The 27,608-nt window shown below is 39.1% G+C and overlaps 2 protein-coding genes across 4 annotated transcripts in view; both read left to right on the plus strand.

Annotated features, from left to right (window-relative positions):
* Nucleotides 1-27,608, plus strand: part of LOC139611226 (rab GTPase-activating protein 1) — a 71,617-nt gene that overhangs the window by 32,333 nt on the left and 11,676 nt on the right. For all 3 annotated transcript variants that reach the window (XM_071465694.1, XM_071465696.1, XM_071465695.1), the window contains 10 exons: nt 15,479-15,592; nt 17,203-17,277; nt 17,964-18,089; nt 18,313-18,456; nt 19,525-19,566; nt 20,010-20,138; nt 23,512-23,604; nt 25,172-25,282; nt 26,158-26,262; nt 27,168-27,251. In XM_071465694.1, the coding sequence (XP_071321795.1) occupies nt 15,479-15,592; nt 17,203-17,277; nt 17,964-18,089; nt 18,313-18,456; nt 19,525-19,566; nt 20,010-20,138; nt 23,512-23,604; nt 25,172-25,282; nt 26,158-26,262; nt 27,168-27,251 (1,023 nt within the window). The remainder of the gene's footprint in view (nt 1-15,478; nt 15,593-17,202; nt 17,278-17,963; nt 18,090-18,312; nt 18,457-19,524; nt 19,567-20,009; nt 20,139-23,511; nt 23,605-25,171; nt 25,283-26,157; nt 26,263-27,167; nt 27,252-27,608) is intronic.
* LOC139611229 (probable G-protein coupled receptor 21) lies at nt 515-11,016 on the plus strand. Its single transcript, XM_071465698.1, has one exon. The coding sequence runs from the start codon at nt 4,451-4,453 to the stop codon at nt 5,687-5,689; it is 1,239 nt and encodes a 412-aa protein (XP_071321799.1). The 5' UTR covers nt 515-4,450; the 3' UTR covers nt 5,690-11,016.

A 27,608-nucleotide genomic window follows, 5' to 3' on the forward strand; every position in this document is an offset into this window, starting at 1 on the left:
TACATGAGGGGGACAGGATGTTAGAAATCTCTTAAGGTGTGTATACATGAGCACACACGTACACATTTATGTGTGTAGCATACACACAAAGTGACCAGATAAACACAGGCCTGGTCCCCAGACCTGCTGCGTCAGCCTCCTGTGGAGAGCAAAAACAAGCACTCATAAGTACCTGTCTGCCTGCCTGTCTCTGTCTGACCCACATAATGACCTGTCTGCCTGCCTCTATGTCTGCCTGTCTGTCTTTATATTCATTTGTATTTGTGTACGCCTGACTCTGACTCTCTCTGACTTCTACCTAGACCTGTTTGTGCTCCTGTCAACTCGTGTGTCTTCCTGTCCCTCTCTGCTCATTTGTGTTTGGTCACACTCACTGCGAGCGTTTTTCTCGCTGCTCTCCTGCTGTTTTAGTGGCCCAGTGTGTCTACTTCTTTCCTTTTTTGTATGACTGTATGCCTGCCTGTCTCTCTGTCCCACAGGTTTATGTGTGCGTAGCTGCTTAGACATCTTCAAGGCAAAAATACTTTCAGATATGCTTTATCCGGCTTTGAAGCCAGTTTCCCATATCAAAAATACACAGTGAATGCCAGAAGGTTCAGACAGTCAGATCAAAGAATTTTAGATTTTTTTTTTTTTATTCGAGCAGGCTTCATTTTTCGTGGAATTTCGTATCATCTTCCTACAGTAACGTGTTTGTGTCTGTCTGTGACTACATAACAGGTGTCCCACCTTTGCTTTTGCCTTTGGGCTCATCAAACAGAGATAAACAGTGATAATCATCACAGATATGAATTACAGTGTATGAGCTGTTCAGTTCTTTGAAATTCCTTTAATTTTCTTTCCCTCCAGGCATTTCTGTGATAAGTGAAAACCCCAAAATAGGGCATCGGCCGACCGTTTATTTTTATATTTTTGTTATATCATGCTGATACAAAATTTGGCAACTGGCGACTGCTTACTTTTATATTTATATAGAAACAAGGCAGAATTATCAGGATTATGACCCACCAGCTGAGTGAGTAGTGGATGGTAGCTATTAGTAATAATCAGATGAGAGTCAGCTAGTATGACAGCTACAAGTGAACTATCTTATTCTTTGAATAGTGAGTAGCTTAGCTTAACAGAAACAGTCAGAAGAAAATCTATTTCTGTTTTGGCAATCTTTAAGTAAAAACATCTGCCAGTATTCTACAGATGAATCACAGGCAATATTAATCAATCAATATTAAATAATAATTAATAATTAATTGGATTCTGCTATTAGAATAACTACAGTAATGTGAGTAAAATCATGATGTTAACCAATATTATTATTTGACACAATCATATAAACAGTAATTACCTTTTATCTTTTCATTACAATATGCCATATATATATACACACACACACACACACACACACACACACACACACATATACATGTGTGTATACCTCCTGGAGAGGTTGCCAACCTGTGAGGAAGCATAAGTCAGACAGCTAACAAGACTGTGTTGTGCTCAGCTTGGCAACCAGGTGACAGTACATCAGGCTCTTCCTTCTTCCTCATTTTCACAGCTCTCTTTTCTTCTTACTGTTTTGTTCCTACTATCTTGTATGTCTCTCTCTCTCCTCCGCCTCTCCCTCCTCTCGTCTGTGATGAACTCTGTGTTTCCTTTGACTCCCCTCCTCATCCTTTTTTCCCATTCCTCTTCTTCTTCCAACCCTTTTCATCGTACTGTCATCTATTTTTAGCTCCTCGTGTGGTGGGCAGAGGAGGTGCGTGAAGGCATGGGAGTGTGTCTGGATTGCGGAAAGGTGTGTGCGTATGTGTGGCTGTGTGGGTATGTTTGGGTCTCCATCACGCTACACCAAATTGCCCTGCACGAGACAAACTCTGCAGATGAGGATTTACATCATGCAGCACTAAATCCGATGGTGATTATGACCCACTGAAGTTTCTAATTTTAGTACAGGATTCTGGGTAATTAAATGTAATCATCACATCGTAGGATCTAAAAATAACTCAGTAATTATTCTAGCACAGATTCAGTAGGCTCTTCACAGAAGAGCAAGGGCTAATTTAAGACAGTGACATAAAAACTGTTCAACTGAGTCCTAACCAGACCTTTAGTGCCTTGCAGTAAAAAGCTGGCTGTTGACATTGCTGGGAGGGAGATTAAAAAATGTCTGGTGAGGTCATGCCTACCTGGGTATAGCTGAGTGTTTCAAAGCAACTCTCATATGAAGTGGAGGTGCTGCGTGTGCTGATGCATGCAAAATCAGGAGCAGGTGCATATCTGTTTAGAGCTCTCAGGCTAAATAGACAGAAGGACATGTGGACTCGCACAAATACATAGACATAGTTACAATTCAAATGCAAACATTGTCCAACATAAGTAAAAAATCTACCTGAAAATGTTTGGATTTTGATTGTACTGTGCACTTTAAATGTTATTTTACAAACACATTCACATTGTATGAATGGTATTTTTATTGTTACTGTTGACATTATCATCATGACTTTCCTGCTATAGTTAGAAGAGTTTTGATCATGACATTTCCACATGATACTCCAGTCATCATCTGCTAAGTTTTAGTCACACAACTGAATGCGCCCTTCAAGCTCTCCTTTACATGCAGTTTGCTAATTTTATAATTACTCGCTGTGTTAGAGAATCAGCTGCAAATTATACAGAGGCTGTGGGCGCAAATTAAATTATTTGCACTGTGCTTTCATGTATTTAAATCTGTCTCTCAGTGTCTTAAGCTTTAATGTTGCAGCAATTTATTATTAGCAGATTACAGATATAAAGATGACTAAACTTGTAAAAATCAATTTATCGCATTGAGTTTTGGTCGGTTTAGTGTACAGTACAGTGCCAGCATAAAAAAAAAAATCAGAGAGCCAGTTACACTGCAGTTAAGGCTTTCTTAGTATACATGCAAGTAGAGAAAATGTAACACATCCACCTTAATGGATTTGTTCACTAGAGAATAAAGCCTATTTGCTAAATGGCAGTATTTTTTGACACAGTATAGTTAAGTTCTGCAAATTTAAACCCACACATCTAAGAGCTCTGTACAACCTAAAGTACATATTGTATGTAAAATAGTTTGAACATGCTAGGATGCACAAAGTTGTAGGGGGACCCACTATCCTCTCCTGTGTGTCCTTGGTATACAATCAGATTATTAATAGGAATACTTCCTGTAAACTGCACTTATTGTTTAACGACTAACAAATACAATAATTTTGTGTCTAGATTCTTACAGCTCAAAATTTCTGGCTGCAGAGAACAGTCAAAAGTCAATTTTATAAGGCCTGAGTGAACACGGAATGTTGCTAATTTTAACAGTGTGAAACTGTTTTTGAATCTTGGGGTAATGATGAAAAAAAAAAAAACAGGGAGGAGTGAGAGTGTGGGGGAAGGAGGTAGCCTCATGCCCTTGCAGTTGATCATTGGTTGGAGCCATAGGGAGGGGGAGGGGCCTCAGTGCCACTGTTTCTGTAGAGAGAGAGGCAGAGGGAGCAAGGAGAGAGAGAGAGACAGCAAAGGAGGATAAATGAACACGGGGGGGTTCTCCCAGCATCGGTATGCCTGCCTACCTCATTTCCACTCCAGACATAGTTGCTTCTCCTCTGGATAGAAATAGCGGCTGAGGTGTGTTTGTATGTTGTGAGTACATCTTTTCAACATCAGTCACTGCCTTCATCGTTTCACAGCAGCCTGCTGTGATCTTACTGCGAAGGACCAGACAGAAACTGAGACAAGAGCAAGCGGACATGGAAGAGTGGTGAAGAGAGGGTAAAGGGGCAGCAGGAGAGAAGAATCAGGAAAAAGAAGCAGGACTGAGGTGGAGTTGCAGGGCAGAATTAAAAGCAGAAATCATGCTTAATGTCTCCTTCCCTCGATTCATGTACGCAGCGCATTACAAAATAATGTCTTTTCACTGGAAGCTGTGTTTGTGACTCTGGACTATAGACAGATAAAAGGCAGCTTCAGTCTGTTCTTTCTGCAGCTGCAGCAGATGTTGAAGACATCTCTGACTTTATAGGGAACAGAGGCATTTCAAGCATAGATTGGACTGGAATTCCTTTAAACAAAGTCACATTTCTTTCTATTTTTTACTTTTTGTGCCTTCAGCTGGGAAGTTTGCTTTACTGGAAAAAAGAAGACAAGAAACACATCTGTTTTTACCTGATGGTTTTATATCTTTGGGTAAAACCACAACTGCCTGCACTGAGGACAAAACAAGGGAGCTTCTTCACCTTTCTCTGTCCTTTCCATCCCTCCCGCATTTGAAATGGCAGATGGCAGCAGTCTCATCATGGAACCACAGCGTGGAGCTTTGTGTTTGGACTGAAACCGTACGGCTACTTTAAGAATCAGCCAGCTACCTGACAAAATAGTGGGTTCTTGGGTTCATTGTATCCTTGAAGGGCCCCTCAGACACGTATTCCTGCCCAAGATGATGAATTCCTCCCTGGATCCACTGAACCAGAGCTCTGCTGACCCATCAAACTCGTCTGCTCCCTTCTGCCTGCTTGAGATAGGCTATTCTCAAATTTTCAGCACCTGCCTCCTTGAAGTCTCTATCATACTGCTCCTCACTGTTCTCATTATTTCTGGTAATCTAGTGGTGATTTTTGTGTTTCACTGTGCCCCCTTGCTTAGCCAGCACACCACCAGTGCTTTCATCCAGACTATGGCGTATGCTGATCTGTTGGTGGGGGTCAGCTGCCTGTTCCCCTCCCTGTCCCTCCTCCATCACCTGCAGGGCCTTGACCCCAAACTCACCTGCCAGGTGTTTGGGTACATGGTGTCTGTTTTGAAGTCAGTTTCAATGGCGTCATTAGCATGTGTAAGTGTAGACCGCTACATTGCCATCACACGACCTCTGACTTACGCGTCCCTAGTAACGCCTTGTCGAGTGCGCTGCTGCATAGTTCTAATATGGTTGTACTCTGCTCTGGTGTTCCTCCCATCTTTTCTTGAGTGGGGGAAACCTGGTTACCACGGCGATGTGGTGGAGTGGTGCGCACTTCAGTGGAAGACAAGTCCGGCGTTCACAACTTTTATTGTTGCACTGCTCTATGCCCCAGCTGCTCTCACTGTCTGCTTTACCTATGCCAATATCTTCAAGATCTGCCGACAGCACACCAGGGAGATCAGCGAGCGCCACGCACGTTACCGACCCCAACAACTGCAGGGCACAGGATTGACAGTGGGATCTGTGCTCAAGGACAACAGTGCAGCAGAACAAGGGCAGTTACCCCATGTGTCTCAACCACAGACCCAACACCACCAACCACAGTATCAGCAGCCTACATCAACATACCCAGACAAGCGATATGCAATGGTCCTGTTCCGCATTACCAGTGTGTTTTATATCCTCTGGTTGCCCTACATTCTCTACTTTCTGTTGGAGAGCGGAGGGATCTACCACCACCCTGCAGCCTCGTTCCTCACCACATGGCTGGCCATCAGCAACAGCTTCTGTAACTGTCTCATCTACAGCCTCTCCAACTCTGCCTTCAGGAAGGGCCTCAAACGCCTCTGCTCCTTCTGTTTACAGCGCAGTGGCAGTGGCTTTGGGGTTAGGAACACCAAAAAGGCTTTTGTTGGCTCTATTGAAAAGGGTTGTGCAGGGCCGGGGTATGGATATGGCCATGGGGAAATAGGCATTGGCACAACATGTCATGTGTAGTGCAAACGAAGAGAAAAACCCTAGTGCCACATTGGCATTTGAACTTTTAAGATGCCTGATGTCTTTGCTGTAAAATGTCTCCTCTGTTAAGCTGAAATGTGCTGTAAAGAGATGGAAGGAGGCGTCGATCAGCCACTGCTGTTTCTGTCGCGTTTGGAGGTTACACAGGCGTCCTCTCTGCATACGCCACAGCTGGCAAAGACAGAGGAAGGGAGTCAAGAGCAAAGCACCGAAGGATAAAAAGGCCCAGTTGGCCCACAAAGGATTTTAAAATGGGCAAAGAAACCCAGCATACTGTGTGTGGACAGGGATGATAGATGAGAGGAGTTGGAAGGGAGGAGAAAAAGGTGTCTGAAAATTCTGGGCAAGTGAACTGTGTTGAGGCTTGAATGACATTTTTTTATCTATTATTTTTCTTGTCTTAATTTATTTTTGCCAAAACAGCAAAATTGCTCTGAAAAGCTGTATGTTGAGTATGTGAGACAGCATCACCTTCGTTTTTTGCCATGTTATTAGTAAATTATGTGTTGAATGCAAAAAAGAAAATGAATGCAAATGGAACAGTTGACTACTGTGCTGTAGTGCTGAGGTGAACTGCCAGAGGCAAGCTGTTTTTACATGCTCTTACCCCCTCATTATTTACATTCTAAAAGTGAAAAAGAAATGGAGAGAAATGAGAAAGGTCTAGACCCAGCAACCGTGCCATTTTAGAGTTTGTTTGCATTGATTGAACATATTCTCCATTGAGACATCTGTTCATGGAGTATGAATTTTAGATAATTTATTGATGTTGTTCATACAAGATAAAACATTATGTCTATAACTAGGTTGTGGGTTCACACATTGAGCCCGCTGTTAGGATAGGATGCTACCCAGCTTTGGTGTACGACACTGACAAACTGACAAAAATCAAATGTATATTTCTTTTATAATTAATTTTTTTAATCTTTGTCAGTTTCATTGCACCTTTGTTATTTGGATTATGTAACTACACTTCTATTCTATTTCATAATTGTGTGCAAGATAAAGCAAGACCAGGAATGGATATATTTTTTTTGGTACATTATTGGGCTGATTTTAATTTTTTAAAAGGTTTTTGCCCATAAGTAAAAATAAGTGTAGGTGAATGAACTGTGATCTCTACCCCGTGTCTTTCGGAGTGGCTGAGATAAACAATCCAATGAGAAGCTGTTAATGGGTAATTGTAGAAATATCACATTTAGATATTCTTGCAAATAATTACCTTACCTAGGTGTATGCTGTATTGTTACAACAGAACACAACAGAACAGACAAATAGCCCATTGACTCTGCCAGCAGGTTAACTTCTGTGCAACACCGTGAAGAGGGACTGACCCCTCAAAAAACATTTCAGTTGCGTGTTTGAGTGTGTTTGTGTATGTGTGGGTGTGTGAGTGCGCTTGCGTCTATGTGCATACATGTGTCGTTTCCATCATCTTGTTCCCATGTGTATTGTTGTGATCACTTTTCACTAACTTAATATTTAATACAAACTAATCAAATAGTAAGATGAAATGAAGCCAAGTGTACATACTGTGTCATAAACTCAAACCTTGTGAAAAATTATTTCTGTTTTGAACTATGGAAACTCATTTCACAGTTTCTTTAGGTGCAGATATTCTAGCTTTATATACATTATCTAATCTACCAAAGAAAGTTCAACAGATATTCTTGGATTATGATATTTTTTCTAGATATCTAATATATTTAGTAAGTGGGTTTTACACAAAGTTTGTGTGGGTCCACTGCACTGTGTTGGCTCAGTGATGCCTTGTGTGCATGAATACGACTGTTTCCCAGTATACGGTGATACATTGTTGTTGCCTTGATATACAAATGAAAATTAACTGTTGGGGAAATATTTTCCTCTAACAGCTAGGGAGGGCTCAATTTATAGACATGCAGCTGTTTTTAGATAGAATGACACAGACTGGCAAGTGTATGCATTTGCAGAGATGAAAATGTTCATTAGCCAGCCTCTGTTACTTAATTCCACATTCAGTACAGAATAACCTAAACCACATTTGCGGTGTAAAGTCATTAAAAATGTGACTGTTAATTCACCTATTCTTCAAAAATTCATAATTTGTAATTATTGCTCCTGTTTTCTGTAAAACTGAAAATAACCAGAAGCAAATATTCAAAACTCTTCTTTTTTTTTGCACGAATTTGTTTGTGTGTGCATAGGTGTGTATGAGTGTGTGTGCAGGTGTGTTAAGTTGGGACCATTGGCTGAATTAGACTGTTGAAGGTGTTCTAGCAAAGGGTGCTAACAAAGTTATCACCTTTCATTGCTTTATTAGCTGCACCTCACCTCCCTCGAGTATACTGTATTTTGTGAGTGTATGTGAGTATGTTGTACAGTGGTGGTAGATAGATTCACATGTTGTCTTTAAATATTTTGGCTGTCATCTGTGAAGCATTGTATTCTTTCCTATTTGTACCTTCTTTTGTTCAGAAATGGCATGTACAGAAGTGGCATATTGAATGTCTAATTGTCAAACAAATTTATTTTTGTAAAATGACTTTGTTTTGTCTAGTTTCTTGTGATGTGATACATGTTGCGGACTCTTAAGTAGGTTTAGCAGCATGCTTACCTATTGAAATCATTGAAGTTGTGTCTTTATGAAGATGCATTTTATTTTACATAGTAAGTTTCTACTAAGGTGTGTCTACTGTCGGTTGCAATTTCAAAGATTGAACAATTTGAATTTGAGGTAAGAAGTTCTCCACAAAAAGATGTTAATTCCTACAGCTGTCGATGGTACAATTTCACAAAAATGTGTGAGATTTAGGTCAAAGTTATTATGCCAAAACTTGCTCACATTAGCATACACACACACACACACACACACACACACACACACACACACACACACACACATTCCCTTTTTCCTGTGGGAAAACATTTGGCTCTCATGTTCTCAAGGGAGCGACACTCTGGTAGTGGCTGTCTCGAGGTACAGAGCCATGTTGGGTAGGATTAGAGAGAAGAGGTTGTATGAACACTCAGGCTCAGCAAGGAAGCCACTTGCAGGTTAAATGCAACCTTCTGTGATGATAACCAACGAAACACGTGAAGGCCATTTAGATTGATATTTGCAGATTGCAGATTTAAATTGATATTTAGGTATCAAAGTGTAAAAAAAAATATATATATATCTATATTATCCTTCATTTTATTTCATTTTAATCCCTTTAAAAGTTATGTGTATGTCTTGAGAACAAGCAGAGAGCAAGTCACATCCTGGGAACAAAAGTGTATAAATTGTATGTGGATTATCAGTTTTATGTGTTTCATGTGTTTTGTATCTTTTTCCAGATACAAAACATATGAAATTGATAAGCGTAATTGGAGCCTTATTTGAAATAACAGAAGAATTTTTATCATGAACATATTGTTCTCTGAGTTGAAAAAAAATGTTTTGTAATGAACAACAAACGTGTTTTACACCATCTCAGCACAGGTTGGCTATTGTTTCATACAACCTCACTCTAATAGTGCACTTTAACACACATACACACATTCCCACGCAGTGGTATTTTCTTATCTGTCTTTTAATCTGTATTTGATTTTCTTCTTTGTGTTTTTATAATGCTCAGAATAGACCACACCGAACCCTAATAATGGTTGACTCATGACCCAGCCATTGTGAGTAACAGATTATTACCACATTAAGATGAGACTGACCACTGTAACTAAACCTTGGTCTGGAAACTTTCCAAAACATCCAGGAATTATGATTCTACCCACACTGAATGCTGAAAATTGCTCACAGTTAACAATAGGGCCTTTGTAAGTTTCTGATTGAGAAAATGAAGCCATTACCATCTTAGATAATGTCATATTTCATACGTCAAGGGTGTTGAATTTGTAGGTTTTTGGAAGATGGCTGCTTTTACACATTGAGAATGTTGGGATATTGTAAATGGTCAAATATGTTTAGTTTTGCTTTCATTGAAAGTGAGTCTCTGTGACCAATAAGACACTTTTTATTAGATGATGCTTTATAGGTGACAAACCTGTACATGTCGTGTATCTGTACCAAGCAAATAAATGTAATGTTATCTCAGTGTATTCAAAGCTCCGTGTACTAATTACAGAGTCAGGGCAAGGTCGTTCAAAATAAAATGTGTGTGTGTGTATGTGTGTGTGTTTGAAGGAGAGATAGAAAGCAAGAGAAGGAGTTTGCTGTCAGTTTTCTACCTTTCCACAGGTTAAATGTCATGAGTAAATGCCAATAAAGTACATTAACACACAGTGTTATTTGTGACAAATATCAAACAGTCAGTAGACCCTTTAGCACAGTTATATTTAGTGAGTTGGAAGGCTACTGGCCAAAGATCAAGTAGTGCAGTTGATAAGAAAAGTAATAGCTCTTTTTTTTCACATTCTGCAAAACATTCACACACTTTTCCCTCATTTGCCAAATCGTAAATGCTTTATGTTGATTGTTACAGATAAAAATAAATTGTTGCTGTGTTAACATGCTGTAAATGGGCTGTAATACAGCAGCACCATATTTGTCCAAGCAGTCGTTCTGCTTAATTTTCATGCTGGCAAAGCTGCAGTGGGAAATGTTAGTGGACTCCATTGGCGAATAATACCAGTAGAAAATGCAGGCCATTGTAGTTTTGGCAGTGTAAGTAGTATTTGGTGTTGTCATCATGATTTATATTACTTCTTCCCTTGTCTGTCATTTCTGTTCTGATCAGATTCATATTTTGCCTCTTCTCCCTGTGCTGAAGCAGTATACCAGTGCACAAATGCCACAGAAAGTAGGGCATGAGACAGACGATTAACATTTAATGATGGACGACTCTAAGGTGAGGAAACTGTGCTACGAGTAGCTTGAGCATTGGTCGATTACAAATTATTAGAAAAGAAAGACAGAAGGAATCACTGATTTAACTCAACAGCATTTGAATTCAAAATTTCATGTGTCTACTTCTGTATTTGTGATGAAAGCATCTGTCAAAGCTCTACTAATAATTCACACAGCATCAAAGTTACTGTCAAATCATTTGTGAACTAAAGTGTAGCACTCAGGGTTATTTGGGTAGGGGAGCGAGGTTTGTATCAAGCCTGATAAATATCACCCTGTGTTCTCTTGGCATCTCAGCAGGGTCCTTTAGGAGCAGAGAAAGAATAACAGAATGACATGTCAGCTATTGTGTTGAGTCAGAGAAAATCAGGGACATAAACAATAGAGGGCTAGCTACTCAGCCTTCCCACGGAAGCCCTACTCTTGTACTTTATTCCTAGCTTTAGACCCACACACAGCACAAACACACACACACACACACACGCACACACACACACACACATACACATACACTGTAGCTCTGCCATTTTTGGCCTACGCCAGTCAAGTGTTTTTATTGTAGGTCTGTTAGAAGAACATGTTTTGCCTTTTGACCGCAAATAAGTTCATAGATGCTCTTTGATTTCCCCACAGTACTTCTCTGCCAGTTATTCGTTACAGACAGTTGACATTAACAGAAACTGAGTGAGGAGCATGAGTAGCTCTGGCTGCCATCGCTGCCACTTTATTTGCTGTTGAATGAGAGTAAAGGGAACATTTGAAAGAGGGTGAGACTGGGGTGTCTGAGCATTTGAAATCCATGGTTTGGAAATAAAACATCTTCATTCCAGCATTAAGTCTCATATGGTATTATGAACATCTTTATTACATTTTTAACTTTAACCTACTGCACATTCCAAACATGTCATGAAACAAGTTTGTGCAACTTTCTGTTGTAGAAATATTTTGGTTGAATATCTTTTTAATAATGTGTTGTTTTGGTTGGACACTGCACCTGTGTCATGTTATTGGCCTTCTTGAAGTCTTGCCAGAAGTAACACATTTAACAATTACAGGAATTGTTTGGCATTTTGGTTTGATTTGCTTTCCTCCTGTGAGCTTAGCATTAAAGCTGGAAGAAGGAGGAAGCAGCTATTCCTGTCTGCCCAAAAAAAGATGCATCCACCAGCACCTCTAAAGCTCTCTTACTATCATTTTTCCTCATGAAGAGCAGCAGCTATAAAACCACAATTTATCTTTTTTTTTTTTAGATTTTATGCTAAGCTAGGCTAAGCATCTCCTGACTCTAGCTCATTACTTACCACAGAAATGTGCATGTGGCATTGATGTTCTTCATTTTATCACTTTTGTCCTTCACTGTCTTTATACAGTTACACAGACATACACTTCTCTTAGAATTCTCTTATTCCTCTCTTCTCTCTTTGTGTCTTTCTCTTTATCACTTTAATTCTCACGCTTCCGTCCTCTACCATGAGATACTGGGTTTGTTTTCTCTCCATACTCACGCTATGCTCATTCCAAACCTCTCTTTAACTGAACAGACAGACAGACATAGTGGAAGCTAATTGGCCATTATGTCAGAGGTCTTTGTACATGCTCTCAGCACTTCAGATAAGTATGGCTAAGTGGTGCTTGTATAAACATGGATCCTTATCATTCACTGAGAGACTGTAGCACAGTGTAATGGGCCCTTCACATTGGATGCAATAACTCCACCCCTGTGCTCTAAAATGCATCAATACCAATGGGTTTTACTGTGAATGAACAGATTTCTGGAGTGGCTGTGTGCACCTTTTTAAATGGCCTTCTGGCTAAAGTTCAACCTGGTTGAACTTTACTGATGCGCTTTATGGTGAAGCCTTTCCATGTCTATTTGGCAAAATGTGATGCAGCCATCTAGAAGGGACAGAGTATTCAAGAAAAATTGTGCAGACAGTGGTAGAAGTGAAATTACAGTGTAATTTTAGAATTGTGCACAGTCTGTGTCAGAAATGCTAAGAAGAAGAAAGAGGACAGATTTAGGTGTTTTTAAAAATATAATTAAACCTGACTGATCTCAGATCACTGGATGTGATTTTATTACATGTTATATTGAAAGGTGAAATACCATGAATATTAAAGACCAACCCAGGAAGGCCCAGGAACAGACCCTACTCTGACCAAAATCACTCTAACAATCAACATTACTCAAACTTCCTGAAGCATCTAGTCATGCTGGCTGTACTTACACACACACAGAGACATGCAGTAACTATGACTATGACTGGGTGTGGTAGAAGTTGTGGAATGGACTTAAAAAAAGACCACTGTTGTTGGTCTCTGATCCCCATTAGCTCGCTTTGTTTTAGTATTCCTTTCTTCCTGCATTTCTTCTCATACTTGCATTATTTTTGTTTCACTCTCTTCCTCTGTGGAAGCTGGAACAGAAACCTTGGGAAAAGGAGACCAAGGAGGTATAATTAGCTACAAAGTGAACAAGAGAGATTTGAAATACACACCTGCTGTTCACTGTGGGGTTGCAGGATGGTATTCCAAGTAGGAATTTTAATGTTAAGCTTCATTCCTACCAAAGTGCCTTTGAGCAAGGTGCTGGATGCTGAAAGACTCTAGGAGTGCTTTCTGACTTCCCACTGTGCAGTGGAAACATTTTCCAGATGGATAAATGGAGTATCACATTAATTTGATAATTTAACATGAATCTGGTAAAGCATTATTACAATGTACAGCTAACTGAATGGCAGCCCCTCTTTGCTCCTGCTGACTGTCTCATTATCCACTGATGGTGTGAGAGCACGGTCCCAGCACCAGGCTATAAATGTTGGCACTATGGGTTTTGCCCCAGTTGTAAAGAGTGGTTATCTGAGTTACTGTAGCTTTCCTGTCAGCTCCAACCAGTCTGGCCATTCTCATCTGACCTCTCTCATCAACAAGTCGTTTCCATCTACAGAACTGCTGCTCACTGGGTGTTTTTGGTTTTTCGCACAACTCTGAGTAAAAACTCTAGAGACTGTCATGTGTGAAAATCCCAGCAGATCAGCGGTTTCAGAAATACTCAAACCAATAATCATGCCACAGTCAAAGTCAATGAGATCACATTTTTTCCCCATTCTGATGTTTGATGTGAACATTAACTAAAGCTCCTGACCTGAAACTGCATGATTTAATGCACTGCACTGCTGCTGCCACATTATTGGGGTGTTCTTAATTGGGTGCTCAGTAAGTGTGTAAGAGCCATCTTTAAATGTGTATTTGATTTGTCAAGTAATGGCTACGGTGTCTTAGAGTAACATTACTTATTTAGAGGCTGTTTGTTCCAAATACACTGATCATCAATAATGACATGACGTGTGATTAATCTTTGAAAAGCAAAGCTAGTTTGGAGTATTTACTGATCTGTCTGTGTGTGTGTGTGTGTGTGTGTGTGTGTGTGTGTGTGTGTGTGTGTGTGTGTGTGTGTGTGTGTGTGTATGTATGTGTATTTCAACTGTGTGCTGTTCTGTCATTGCAGTGGAGGGATATCCCAGAGAAATATGTTGCTCAAGGCTTGTGTATGAACTGTGTGCTTGTGTATGTACTTTGGGTTGTAGTCACGCCTCTGTACTTCTACCAGTATACCCTGAACCTGAGTATCATCTGTCCTCATTTTTATTATACCTCCGCACCGGCAACAGCGACGGCCAGAGTCGGAGATGTATTGTTTTTGGGTTGTCCGTCTGTCCATGCCATTCTGGTGGACACGATATCTCAATAACACCTTGACAGAACTTATTCAGATTTGATGCAAACATTAATCTGGACTCAAGGACATACTGATTAGATTTTGGTGGTCAAAGGTCAGTGTGACCTCACAAAACACTTTTTAGTCATTACTTAAGACTTCACACAGCAATTATGACAAAATTTCACGAAAATAGTTAATATTTTATTTGACTCGGGATAAACAGGGGATGTAATCTGAAACTAGTCTGATTGGCGAAGGCATACAACCACGAGGAATTCTAGTTTTTTTATTTTTAGCTCTTGGGATGGCAGTGTTGATCTGTCAGTTGATTGGTTGACCGCTTATGTCCACTCTTAAATATATCAATATCTCAATATATCTGTCTTAGTCACACACCTATTCTACCTCACAGGAAAAAAGATATAGAATTGATTCACTCCACGACAGTTCAGATTGTTGATGGTAAAGATGCATCGATGATAACCAAACAGCCTCTTATCAGTTTGGTGTTATGCAGTCTGTTGGGTTAATTTTCTAATAAATGGCCTGCTTCTTGATATCACTCTGAAGTAAGGTGAGGGATTTTCTCAGTACCGAGTGTGAAGAGTGATGTGCAATATGTCACAAGTAAATTGTATGATAACTGGTAAGTCCCACTACTGGTAATAGCAAAATTGTCAGTGTGTTATTTACTCCACATAACAATTATAGATTGAATCAAGATGATACATAATATGAATGTCTCTGTGTTCTGCGGTACATGATCTGTTCGATCTGTTTTCCTTTACTGTAATTATTTACTGTTTGTCAGAGTTGCATTATTGTTACCACCCATTGTTACTGGTAGTTAACTAAGCTTTGGCAACATGAGAATTATGTGTAACGTTCTAAAATGGACTAAAATGAGAACTTAAATGAAATGGACAGACAAAAAAAGAGGCAGGATGGTGTATACAGTCTGTGCTGTGCTGTGGAAGAGAACACTCTGTGCCACCAAGAATTCACCCCATCCTGTAAATCTCAGCAATGTGTGGGGCCACAACATACTGAAGAACACTGACCACTGCTGGATCTCGATGGAATTTTTCTTTCCAAGTAGTTGTCTAAAGAAAACATCCTGTGGATTCCCAAGTGACTTAATCTCCCTGTCTGTGTCACACTCATGTCACTTTTTTGACCTTGACCTTTTTCTCCGTTTTCCCTCCTTTTGTCTCACTGTTAGGAGTCCCCTCAGGACAGTGCCATCACCAGAGACATTAACAGGACATTCCCAGCTCATGACTACTTCAAAGACACTGGAGGAGATGGACAAGACTCCCTCTACAAGATCTGCAAGGTGGGATGGATTCATTGTAGACAGTGTGGCCCTGACATGTGTTTATAATCTCATGATTGCTGAGGATGATACTGTAGTAAAGAAATCCTCCTTCAGTTACGCTGGGGAGACATACACAGTTGGTAGCAGTGGTGGTCATTGGTCATTTCCAAGAACCACTTGGAAATAATAGCAATCTGCATGTGAAATTGAATCACGTTTCCCTATAATACAGTGTAATTACCATGTAAGTGATTTGCTTTACGTTAGGTCTGATAATAAAGTTTGTAGAGCAGTAGTGAAAGTCGGTGAGACTTATATGAACTGTTCATTAATTAACTCAACAGCCACTCTGTTTCTGGGTGGTTCAGCGAGTTCATAACTGTCACCGCCTGTCTAGAAAGGCAAAACAAGTCTGTAATTGAACACACACACAAACACACACACACACACACTAGAATCTACTGTAATCAGTCCTGTTGCATAGCTGACTCTCATACACCAGCACACACACACACACACACATACAGTATACACAAACCCTGCAAGGAATACTTATTGATCATTTGCTCTGTTTCTCATGAAAATGCAGTTGAGACATGCATACATTCTATCCTATAGTTCTGTAATCCCACACAATCAGCCTGGCTGTGAGGTGTGCTCACAGCTTGTTTTTTTTTCTTTCATTTTAATTTCATTCATTATGTATAACTCAGGTGAGGGCATCCATCTCTTCTCAGACAAGCACCTCCTCAGGTGTGTTTGAATAATTCAGTGGGCCCTCCCTTACCTCTGTGTGTGGATTGATCCACACTTTGTCTGTTTGACTTGTACTCATTATTTGTGTTTGTAGCTCAGTAGGCCACTACAGCCCTTTTCCAAATTCTCTCCCTTCCTCTCCCCTCTCATATTTACTCCATTTCCTTTATAATGACATCTCTTTCCAACCCTTTCCTTTCCCTCTTTTTGTCCTTTTCTCTTCCTCTCTGTTCAGTCTCTACTCATGGTCACATTTACTTTTTTCCATCCCTTACTCCATTTCCTCCCCTTATCTACATCTTCCTTGACTGTTATTATAATACAAGTAACTGGGCTCTTCACAATAAAGTCATGTGTGTTTGAAGACCAACTTAAGGTTTCTAAAAAGGGCATAACATTACCAGAAATGAGCCTCAGCAGCTTGAACAACATAATTCAAGTGCCCTGTGGCCAAACAACTCTGCTCTTGGTTCAAAAAATAAATGTTTATATAAGTTTTATTTGACTGATATGATGGTGGGTAGACAGTAGCTACGTTATGCATGAAGTGGAGCTTGAGCCATATACACATTTTTCTCACTGTTTGTCAAATACATGTTCATTATTTACTGATGTTTTAGCTCTAGGATGTTTTGCCAACTTTGTCCCTGTTTTCACATTATATTGCGTCTTTTGGCTGTGTTGATATCATAAATACAGTGTAAAGTGTGCTCATAAATCTTGCTTTGAATTACACTAATTACAGTTGTGAGGAGACAGTAATATTTGGAAATCTTAATTATTTTATCATCATTTTATTTCCCTCAACAGTTTTTAAATTAACTGTATAACTTATTTACCGTCTGCGTGTCTGTCCTCGTCTTCTCCTTCAGGCTTACTCTGTTTACGATGAGGAGATTGGCTACTGCCAGGGACAATCCTTCTTGGCTGCTGTGCTGCTGCTGCACGTGAGTTCACTTATCAGCAGGGTCCAGTAAAAACCAGAGCTTTTCAAACAATTTCAAGAGCAGAGAGGGGCTGCTTTGTTTTCATTTGACATCTGTGTCTTTTTGACATTCTGCAATGCTAGAAAATTTGCCTGGCTTATTTTTAATGTCTTTGAGCTTTTCATGTATATTCAGTTTAGGAGACAATAGGTATGATGCTCTCAGCCCAGAACAGAAAGATTTTAGATGGAACTTCATATCTGAGGGACACTGACATTTTCTATGTATAAATAATGTAGAATTTGTTCATGTTCCACTCTGAAGTGGTTTGCATTTAAGCTCCCCTGCAGTCCAGGGACGTGTCAACACTGCCACCTAGTGGACAAATCGTGTCTATGTCCTCTAAGAAGTTTACAGACTACTGATGCCGTGTGCAGAGGAATCTTAAGGAATTATTTAACAAGTGAACTCAGTTTATTTATTTATAGAGAAAACCTTGAAGTCTAAAATTTGTTCTGTTCTCCTCTGTGTGTATTGTAAAACACTTTGGATCAACTGTATTGTGCCTGAAGTTCTATATAAATAAAGCAAAGTTGAGTTAAAGTTTGTGATATTATTTCATATATAATTATTTATGAAAATATTTGACTGAAGAACTTGTGATGTAAATGTTACTTATGACTAAATCTCTTGTTCTTCTCCTTCAGATGCCAGAGGAGCAAGCTTTCAGTGTGCTGGTCAAGATCATGTTTGATTACGGGCTCAGGGACCTTTTCAAGCAGAACTTTGAAGATCTGCACTGCAAGTTCTTCCAACTTGAGAGACTCATGCAGGTGTGTGTTTCATTTGTAGATAAAAAGTTATTTTTCTGATTTCATGCTATAACAGTGGTTGCTTTCCTTCTTTCTGTGTTAAACTTGTTTTCCTTTCTTTTCATTTACCCCTCACTTTTTTCTTTTTCTCCACATTATTCCTTCTACTTCTCTTCCTCCTGTCTCTTTATCTCTTCTTCTCCACCTCTTCCTGTGTCACTGTCTTTCTTTCTGTCTTTAACAGGAATATATACCAGACCTTTACAACCATTTCCTGAACGTGGGCCTGGAGGCTCATATGTATGCCTCTCAGTGGTTCCTCACTCTCTTCACAGCCAAGTTCCCTCTTTACATGGTCTTCCATATCATTGACTTGCTACTGTGTGAGGTTAGTAATAAAAGACAAACACACAGATACAACACTATTTTACTGGCTTCAATCCACATACTTTTTTCTTACTTGCACATTTTATTGTGTAAAGATTTCATTTCTAATTTCAACCAATTCACTTCTTTTATTTTTGCTATATTCACACACAATACTGACCCTTTTTTTAGACATGAAAAAAATGACACAAAAGTAATGAAACTGAAATACAAAAGTATCTAAAAGACACTCCAAGCTTAGCTCAGACACATCCTGTTTCTTTAGATTATCTGTGTGATTTGTTTACCATAGAAAATTTAAGCACTGAAAGCTGCAAATAATATAGTCTGAAGTGAGAGAAGCTTGGAACAGTAAAGACTTTCCAAGAGCTCCCTGACAGGCCAAACACTATAAAAAGTTCATCCACTTGAAGCACTTGGGAAAATAATGTCTTTTCTGATGAGCCAAAAGTTGTTTTTTGGCCTGAATGTCAAGCTCTTCATCAAGTGCAAACCACATTCCATAAATCACTTGAATAAAGCCATTGCTATCTATGGTGATACATAATGCTTTAATGAGTCACAGCAGCAGGAACTGGGAGACTGTTCAAGATTTAGGAAATGAGTGACAGGCTCAAATACAGAGGGGAAAACCTGCTGCAAATCACACACAAACCTCAGACTGAGGTGAAGATTGACCTTTCAGCACGATGGTGGAGGCCAAGACAACTGGAGTGTCTCTGGAGAGATATAAAGTTCCTCCATAAAATCTGACAGCACTAACAGATAATCTGCAAGGAGCAAAATAACAAAGTAACAAAATATGCAAAGCTGGTAAAGCCGTACCATTAGCAACAACCACTGCACTAAAATAATTGGTCTGATAATTCATGCAGTTTAGATATTTCTCTTTTTATTTTTAATGAATTTGCAAAAATGTCTCTGTCATTATTGAGGATTGTGTGTCCATCGCTGGCAAAATAAGTCTTAAAGTCAGTTACACAGCAAATGTTTTTATTAATCTGTTTGAATCTACAATAACTCCATTATTTAATACAGCCTGAATGTAAAACCTTTTCTTTATTCTTAGGGCATCAGTGTGATCTTCAATGTAGCCTTGGCACTTCTGAAGGTAAGCTGGCCCATACAAAAATGAATGCACACAAACACATGCACTGACACTAACACTAACACTGACAACCAGAGCAGAGTAGAAACAGAGACACACAGTATGTGCCAGTAGAAAGTCAAACCTTGGAGTGATTTTACATGTCAGCGCATGTGAGCAGATGCAGATACATGCACAGTGTCACCACACTGTTGTGTGCTGAAAACAGGGCACATGTTTTTATTGAAGATGGGTTTGGCCTCAAAGCTAGAGTTCAGTCCGAGAAAAAATGTCTTTGTAGCAATTATTATGTTATGTGTTTTTGTTTATGATTCTAGTTTTTTTTAACAAATCTTAATCATTGTGCTATGTCAGATTAGAAAAAAGAAAATAATTCTCTGACCAACATGCTCCTCTGGCTTGGATAAATGTGTCCCTTATTTATCTTTGTGTTCTTTTTTGCTCAGACATCTAAAGACGATCTAATCCAGACAGACTTTGAGGGTGCACTCAAATTCTTTCGTGTTCCAGTTCCAAAGAGGTACCGCTCTGAGGAAAATGCAAAGAAACTGATGGAGCTGGCCTGTAGCATGAAGGTGAGTGCAGTGGAGAGTAGAATAATCTCAGCTCACTATTACCATTCAGAAGCTGGAGCTGGTCACCCTTGTATGCATCATACAAACATCAGACCAGCTTACATCTTCAATATTGGAAACATGTCTTATCATTAGATTATAATTTAAAACTGATCAATTTTTATACATAAAATTCCTTATGTTAGTCCAGCAGTGCTACTTAAATGCCAGTAGGGGTCACTGTTGAACCTATAAGAAACACTTACAGTAATTGATGCAGTGTACACACACACACACACACACACACACCTGTGTCCTGACCTGTTTTAAACAGACTGGCCTACTTTAGAGGGCCTGACTTTGAAGGTAACTTTGGGCAGAGATATTTATTAGCACAAACTCTGTAAAGGAGCCCACATGGGGAGAGATTTGAGAGATGCGCAGCAAGGAGAAATGCAGAGAAAAATCCAGTGGACTAGTTGTGCGGTCCTGAAGATGTTCAGTACTCATCTTAGATGCATCAGTTCTGATCAGAAATCTTGAGTTTGGGCTGATGAAACCTCTCAGATAGGAGGCAAATACACTGTCAAAGCACAAATTTTATACTTTGGCTAGTTTTGGTTCATTTGACTTATCTGCATGCTTTATTTAATTATTAAGATCAGCTGTGGTTGTATTTTCAGAGGTTCTTTGCACCCATTTGAATAAAATATCTTCATGTAGTTGCAAAGAAGCATATTATCTCACCACTTAGTGCATACAGCTTTAAGAAGTTATTGTTTGGCAAGAGAAAATAATTCAAATAATTCAAAAAAGTCATTTGAAAAAATGACCTCAGCAAGTACTGTAATGTTGGATCTGAGTCAAGGTAGGCTAATCTGAATCTGAAGCTTGGATGTCACTATAGCAGGATTTACTGACCAGATTACTGGTGACCTCATTGACTGATGATACTGATTAGATCACCAATCTTTCTGGGTTACCCGCTGCTCCAACTTTTTTGCATAGTTTTAGCTCAAATTTTCCAGGTATACAGTCTTAGCACTGTTTTAAACACAATGTAAAATTTAACTATTACATTTACCTTACCTACCTGAAGGTGTATGCATTTATATTTCGATGCTAAAAAAGCACAAAATGATGGAGAGCTATATTGATTACATGTGTATTTTTAAATAGATTGTAGTTATAGACCTGAAGTGTTTGTCCTGGTCCTTGAAGTGTTGGCTTCTTCCTCCCCTGCTCCATCATCCTCAAAGCAAAATTAGGGTAGTGATCCTGTCTCAGGTAGAGGAAAGGAAAAGACGGTTGTAAGGTTAAGGTTAAGGTATCAGTAAGATGGGGTCTCGATTTCTTAACCATAGTGCAGTGATAGTGGTGGTGAGAGACTGTGAGTTCCAGTTGTAGGTATTAGGAGAAAAAAACTCTTAAAACCATTAACTTTGTAATTGTGGTCAAAGGTCATTAGAATTTCAATAGTTTTTTTATGAGTATGAGGCATAACACTGGTCAAAATGACAGGTCACAGGGAAGAGTTTATTCAGGAGACAACCTTGTGGTCAAACCAGGTTCATTTATGTTGTCCCAGTATGAAGTTGTTACACCTACATTGTCCACTTGTCTGCCAACCTCTTGACTCTTTAAGCTGATACATGCAAATTGTCCAGGGAATTTAAATGGAAATCTTTTATGTCTTTAAGCCTCACAGTGCTCTATCTTCTATCCAGCACATATAGAGAGGTATGCAAAGGTGTATATATAACAGCTTGCTTGCTGCTGTGTGAAACTTTAGCAGAAATTTCAAACAGTTGTTTTTTTGTGTTGCAGAAACAGCAGCAGCAGTGAAACAGACTTGTTACTGAGTATTGGTATAAAAGAGCAGAGATTGATCAGTAACTCACCTGAGAAAGCAGGTGGTTTTGCAGTATGCCTCCTCTAGTTCACAGTGCACATTCATAAAACAATAGTGATGCTATTTGTAAATTTATAATTTATCCAAGCCTTGTTAGATGAGAAATATTTTCTATCTATAAATTATGGCTGTACTTGAGAGCGGCGGATGCCCCATTTTCCTAATAGCTTTTCTAAGTAGTAACTTCTGGAGACCCAGCTGTCCGTCAAGGCTGAGAGAGAGAGGGAGAGAGAGGATGAAAAAAGAATGAGAAAGGAGATGGATAAGACAAGTCGTGCCCTGATTGACCCTTGTTCTTTTTCTTTTCCTTTTGTCTGTCTTCCATTTACAGAGTAGAATCTGTGACCACACTCACTAACACACACACTCACACACACTTACAGCAGGACAACATGTGGGCCATGCTGTCCCAGTTCTGCCAGCATCATTAAGTGATGAGCGCTGGGAGCATTTGGATCATCTGATATCCTGTAGTATAAACCTGAGATTGTAACATACACATGCAGGCATGCACACAACGACAGCAGTGCTTTGATGTTGCAGCTGTTACTAGATGCATTAAAATCCACAGAAAGCACAAGCATGTCTTAGATGGTAGACAGTTGTGGTCTTTCATGCTGAAAGTCAGGAACATAGTATTTATTGTATGGTAGCTGTCTTTTAAAAAGCCCAATGTAAGGCAGTGGTTGGGCTGTGAAAGGGCTGTTCATGAGACTGCCTAAATGCTGTGTGTGTGTGTGTGTGTGTGTGTGAGTGAAAGTGCAGCTGTAGGCCTGAATGTGAGTGTGTTTGTGTTTAAATTAGACACTGTTTTGCTGTTTTGGGTGATCGGAGGTGTACCACTGAACCTGAACTTCCTGAATTTTATTATTCTTTTGATCAACCGACGATGAAAAGTGTGAGCCTCTGAAGATTTAAGGGAACTTCCTTCAGAAAAACTGTAAAATGACACAATAGTGTACAATTGTGTGTAGTTGATTACATAACATAATCCAAAAATAAAAAATACAATGGCTTCTCAATCGGCTGTTATAGCTCATAAACACATGTACACCACAGGGAAGATGGTGTTAGATAGTGTAACATCCGTATTTCAAAATGTTGTTATCTTTGATGCCTGCATATTGTAGAAGCTACATCTACAACTTTTCAACAAAACTGTAAGTTGATTTTGAGTGGACAGAAATATCTCAGGGAACCAGTTTATCAGACGGATATTAACAGCAGTAAATTATGCAGTAATCACTGCATATGTTCCATTACATCTTATTTAAATGCCGGACCAGACTAAAGAAAGGCCCAGTCCAACAAAGATTATAAATCTTCTGGCAAAAGATGTTAAGACTCCTCTCTGGCAGCCACCTTAAGTGCAGGAGCCAAAGTCTAGTGAACTAGTTGTTATTTCCATTCTTCTTCATGTGTATATTTGTGATCATTCTTCATGAGCATGATGCAGTTGTTTTTCCCCCTGCTGTCACACAGATCAGCCAGAAGAAGCTGAAGAAATTTGAGAAGGAATACCACACCATCAGAGAGCAGCAGGAGCAGCAGGAAGCCCCCATCGAGAGATACGAGGTAGACATGTGCACAAGATATTCACAAGCATGCACAAAGCTTTAAAAATTCTATGAATTCTCAATGAAATGAACATAAACTAGATATTAAATTACACCTCCTTATCAAAATTGTTGAAATTCTTACATGCCTCTTCTAACAACAGCAGGAATCTTTGCTTCTCTATTCTTATCACGTCATCTCTGCTGTGCCAATTCTGTCAGCAACATAAATGTTGAGAAAGAGAGAAAGGCAGCCTCTGTTTATTTTATTTATTATTTACCTATTTATACTATTTATTCTACTTATGCATTTACCTATTTTTATATCCAAAGTATTACATTTGATCTCACAACTCTGCAATGCTTTAATAATGGATTGTGTTACTATTACATAGTATAGTTATGATCTAAATAAGGATGTCATTACAGTGTTCAGCGTATCTCTGTTAATACATTTGCATTGTTTTTTATGTTTTTTTTTTTTTTTTTTAAATTTAATAATACTGTATGTAAATATGTCTGTCAATGTTAAAACAATCGCCATATGCACAGTAAATCTATTTCATTTACTGTAGACCTTGACAGTCCTTGTTCTAGAAAGACAAACTACATTGCAGTAGAAAAGCCATTAATTGTACACGGCCATACGTCATCTTAAGGGTAACAGGTTGGTTGTATAGAGAACAATACCATCAGTTATAGTGACTGGTGTTCTTCTGTGTTTGCTAAAAACAGCATTTTTTGTATTTTTCAGTTTTTATATGTTTAACCATTAAATCACAACATAATTGGTCTAGTCAGCCTGTCTCTGTCATAGTTTGATTATCATATGAAGATGATCTTTTAAACATTCCCCTCAGTTTACACTAATCCTAATTTTAGCAAGCACATCATTAGCATTAAAAACCCAACTTGTCATTTATGTTTTCATATGTACTGGACAATATTAGACTTATTATCCCAGAATCACAGATTCAACACTGTCAATGAGCAGAAAGATTTCTGTGAAAACTATCTGCTCTGAAATAAGAATGTGTGAATTATGGAAGACAGATGTGATCCTAAGCTAGAAAAATGTTGCACTGTTTTTTTAATAGTGCAGGAACAACTCCAGATCTTGTAATATCCATACTTCTTCCTCTTCTCTCTTCTGCTTCTCATTTTTGGGAAAAGACTATGTATACATGGGTGTCAGTTTTTATACAACTACCTGTTGCTGTTAATTATGTACCAACAGGTTATTCTGAGTTAAACATTACATACTGCTCTCACTGTGTAATTATGCTTTCACCTGATCACACTTAACTTTTGCTCTCACACAACCTCATTCTGAACAGTGTTGCATTACGTTAGAAACCACTAAGGCAGGAAGAGATACTGACACATTCATTCGCAACTCTTCATGATTAACTTCTTTCCCAGCTCTGCTATCTCTTCACTCTCCTTCCTCTTTTATGTCCTTTCACTTCTCTCTGTTCATATGCTCTTCTGTTTTGCTGTCCCATTGTTAATTCTTTGTCTTTATCTGTCTCCCTTTGTTATTTTTATAAACAATCTGTCTCTTCTCCTTCTCACTCTGTATCTAGCGGGAGAACCGTCGTTTGCAAGAGGCTAACATGCGTTTGGAGCAGGAGAATGACGACCTGGCACATGAACTAGTCAGCAGCAAGATAGCTCTGCGCAAAGACCTCGACAACGTAAGCCAAAGAGAAAGAAAACATTTGTGTGATTTTTGTGAGTTTGTTCACCTAAACGTGTCTTGTCACTGCTGTATGGAGACCGTGTGAAGAAATATGTGGTTTATGTGGCAACAATTGTTAAAGAACTGAATCAACATGAGGGAGAGTAGTTTGTGTAGTTTGTTTGTGTAACAGAAACATATACATGTGGCAAAACCTTTATTTAGATTGACCCTTTAATTTATACTAGGACTCAGTGATATGAAAAAAAAGCATATTGTGATTATTTTGACGGATTTTGGGATGACTCATGATTTTAATGGGAGTAGTCATTTTTGTATTTACTTTTCGCTGAAAAAAATATAAAAATGATGATGACTCATTTCTGCTGCAGCCTGTACCAAACAAGCATGTTCCTTTACATCTGCAGAATAGGATATGTAGGCCAGGGTATCTCTAGCACCACAACACTTTATTTATTGTGGTATGTTGCGACACATTTTACCTTTATCCAAAAATTGCAGCTCCTGTGATTTGGATTTTGCATTAGGCCATATTGCGATTTTGATTAATTTTAACATCCCTAATTTACACTGTCTCAAAATGGCATTAGTGAATGTGTGTGTTTGTTTGTTAAGGAGAGAACATATGTTTGTGTGTGTCATAGTTTGACTTACCTTGGAAAAAAACAAAGACAGTAGAGAGAAAACTAAGAAGAAAGTAGGGTGAGTCTAACTTTCAGTAACCTTCAACATTGGGTTGTTTTGTGTGTGTGTGTGTGTGTGTGTGTGTGTGTGTGTGTGTGTGTGTGTGTGTGTGTGTGTGTGTGTGTTTGTGTGTTTGTGTGTTTATGTGCTTGTGTGCTTGTGTGCTTGTGTGCTTGTGTGTTTCAGGCTGAGGAAAAGGCAGATGCCCTGAATAAAGAGTTGCTGTTGACCAAACAGAAACTGGTGGACTCTGAGGACGAGAAGAGACGGCTGGAGGAAGAGTCTGCACAGGTTAGAGCCGGCAGCGAGAAACTTTGTCTAGATCCAAACTGAGGCGGTGTGGAGGAAAACCTCTTCCTGAGCCCAGCTGATGTCTAAAATATGTGTTTTACAGATAGTAGGAAAGTATCAGCACTATTGCAAAACACATTCCCAGGTATCTCTGTCCATGAGATGGAATTGTCTATCTCAGAGAGGCCATTGTGTGCAGGTTTTTATTCGAACCAAACAATGCAACACCTGATTTAACAGGTAAACTGTCTTTCTATGAATGGTGCATTTATCAGTATATTCACCTGCTGTGTTGTTTGGTGGGAATAAAAATATACACACTCATGATATGTGCTTTCTTGTCTTGTCTATTGATTATACTGTTCCTTAAAAGCAAGGCTGTAGCGCATATCTTTCTAAGGTAGCATTACTGATCATGAAAAATAGCTAATTTGATGTATCTGCCTCTGTCAGTGTAGTATAATTGGTGAAAAAAAACTATATTCCTAACATTTTCAGGGTTTCCTTTATCATCGTGTCATTTCTAGGACATATACTCTTCACAGTGAAACCTTCAAAGTCAGAGGATGTCAGATCATCTTAGATGTTGATTTTCTTGAGTTCAGTGAAGAAGCCCTTCGAGGCAGAGGACAATCCTGGTGCCCTCTGTTCCCATGTGTGTTCAATGCTGTCCTCCAAATGCCTCCTGTCTTCCTCAGTGTGTAGGTGTAGCTGTCAGTGATGTATGTGCTTGCATGGAGGTTGTGTGGAGGTTGTGACTTTGCCCCCAGCTTCACGTCAATACCTGCCTCTGTCTTCTTTACATTTCATGACAGTCCCATGGTCTCTGGGGCCTCTGACTCTGCCCCTGTCCTTGGTCTCTGCCCTGCAACATCCTAACACTATCTGTGTGTGATTTTCCACAGCTGAAGGAAATGTGCAGACGAGAGCTTGATAAGTCTGAATCAGAGATTAAGAAGAATGGCTCCATTATTGGAGAATATAAGCAGGTATGTATTATGTATCTGAAACTTGTGCTTTAGAATTAAGCATTTCTGTTTTGCACATCCTGGGGAGTGTTCGGGCTCCAGCAAACACAAGACCCCAACACTAATCACATTACAGAGACAGTGCTCCCTCAGAGGTCATACAGAATTTCTTCCTTTTGTTACATCTCTGTAACATCTGTATCTTGAAATTTTGTGTTATTTTCTATCCTATAAAATACAAGATTGTCTTCACTTTTACAATACTGCTAGAGAATTAGTTCATCAGAACTTTTATATAAGTAATAATTAAAAATTATGATGATGATCTTAATTTGTAGAGACCAAAACATTAAAAAAACAAATAATGATCAAGGTTTA

This window comes from Trachinotus anak, unplaced genomic scaffold (genome assembly GCF_046630095.1).
Source record: "Trachinotus anak isolate AG129_WGS33_773 ecotype Australia unplaced genomic scaffold, CSIRO_AGI_Tana_v1 ptg000028l, whole genome shotgun sequence".
In the NCBI taxonomy this organism is placed as follows: Eukaryota; Metazoa; Chordata; class Actinopteri; order Carangiformes; family Carangidae; genus Trachinotus; species Trachinotus anak.

Excerpts from the sequence above, each read along its gene's own strand:
- LOC139611229 (XM_071465698.1), top strand. The coding sequence starts at position 4,451 with ATGATGAATTCCTCCCTGGATCCACTGAACCAGAGCTCTGCTGACCCA.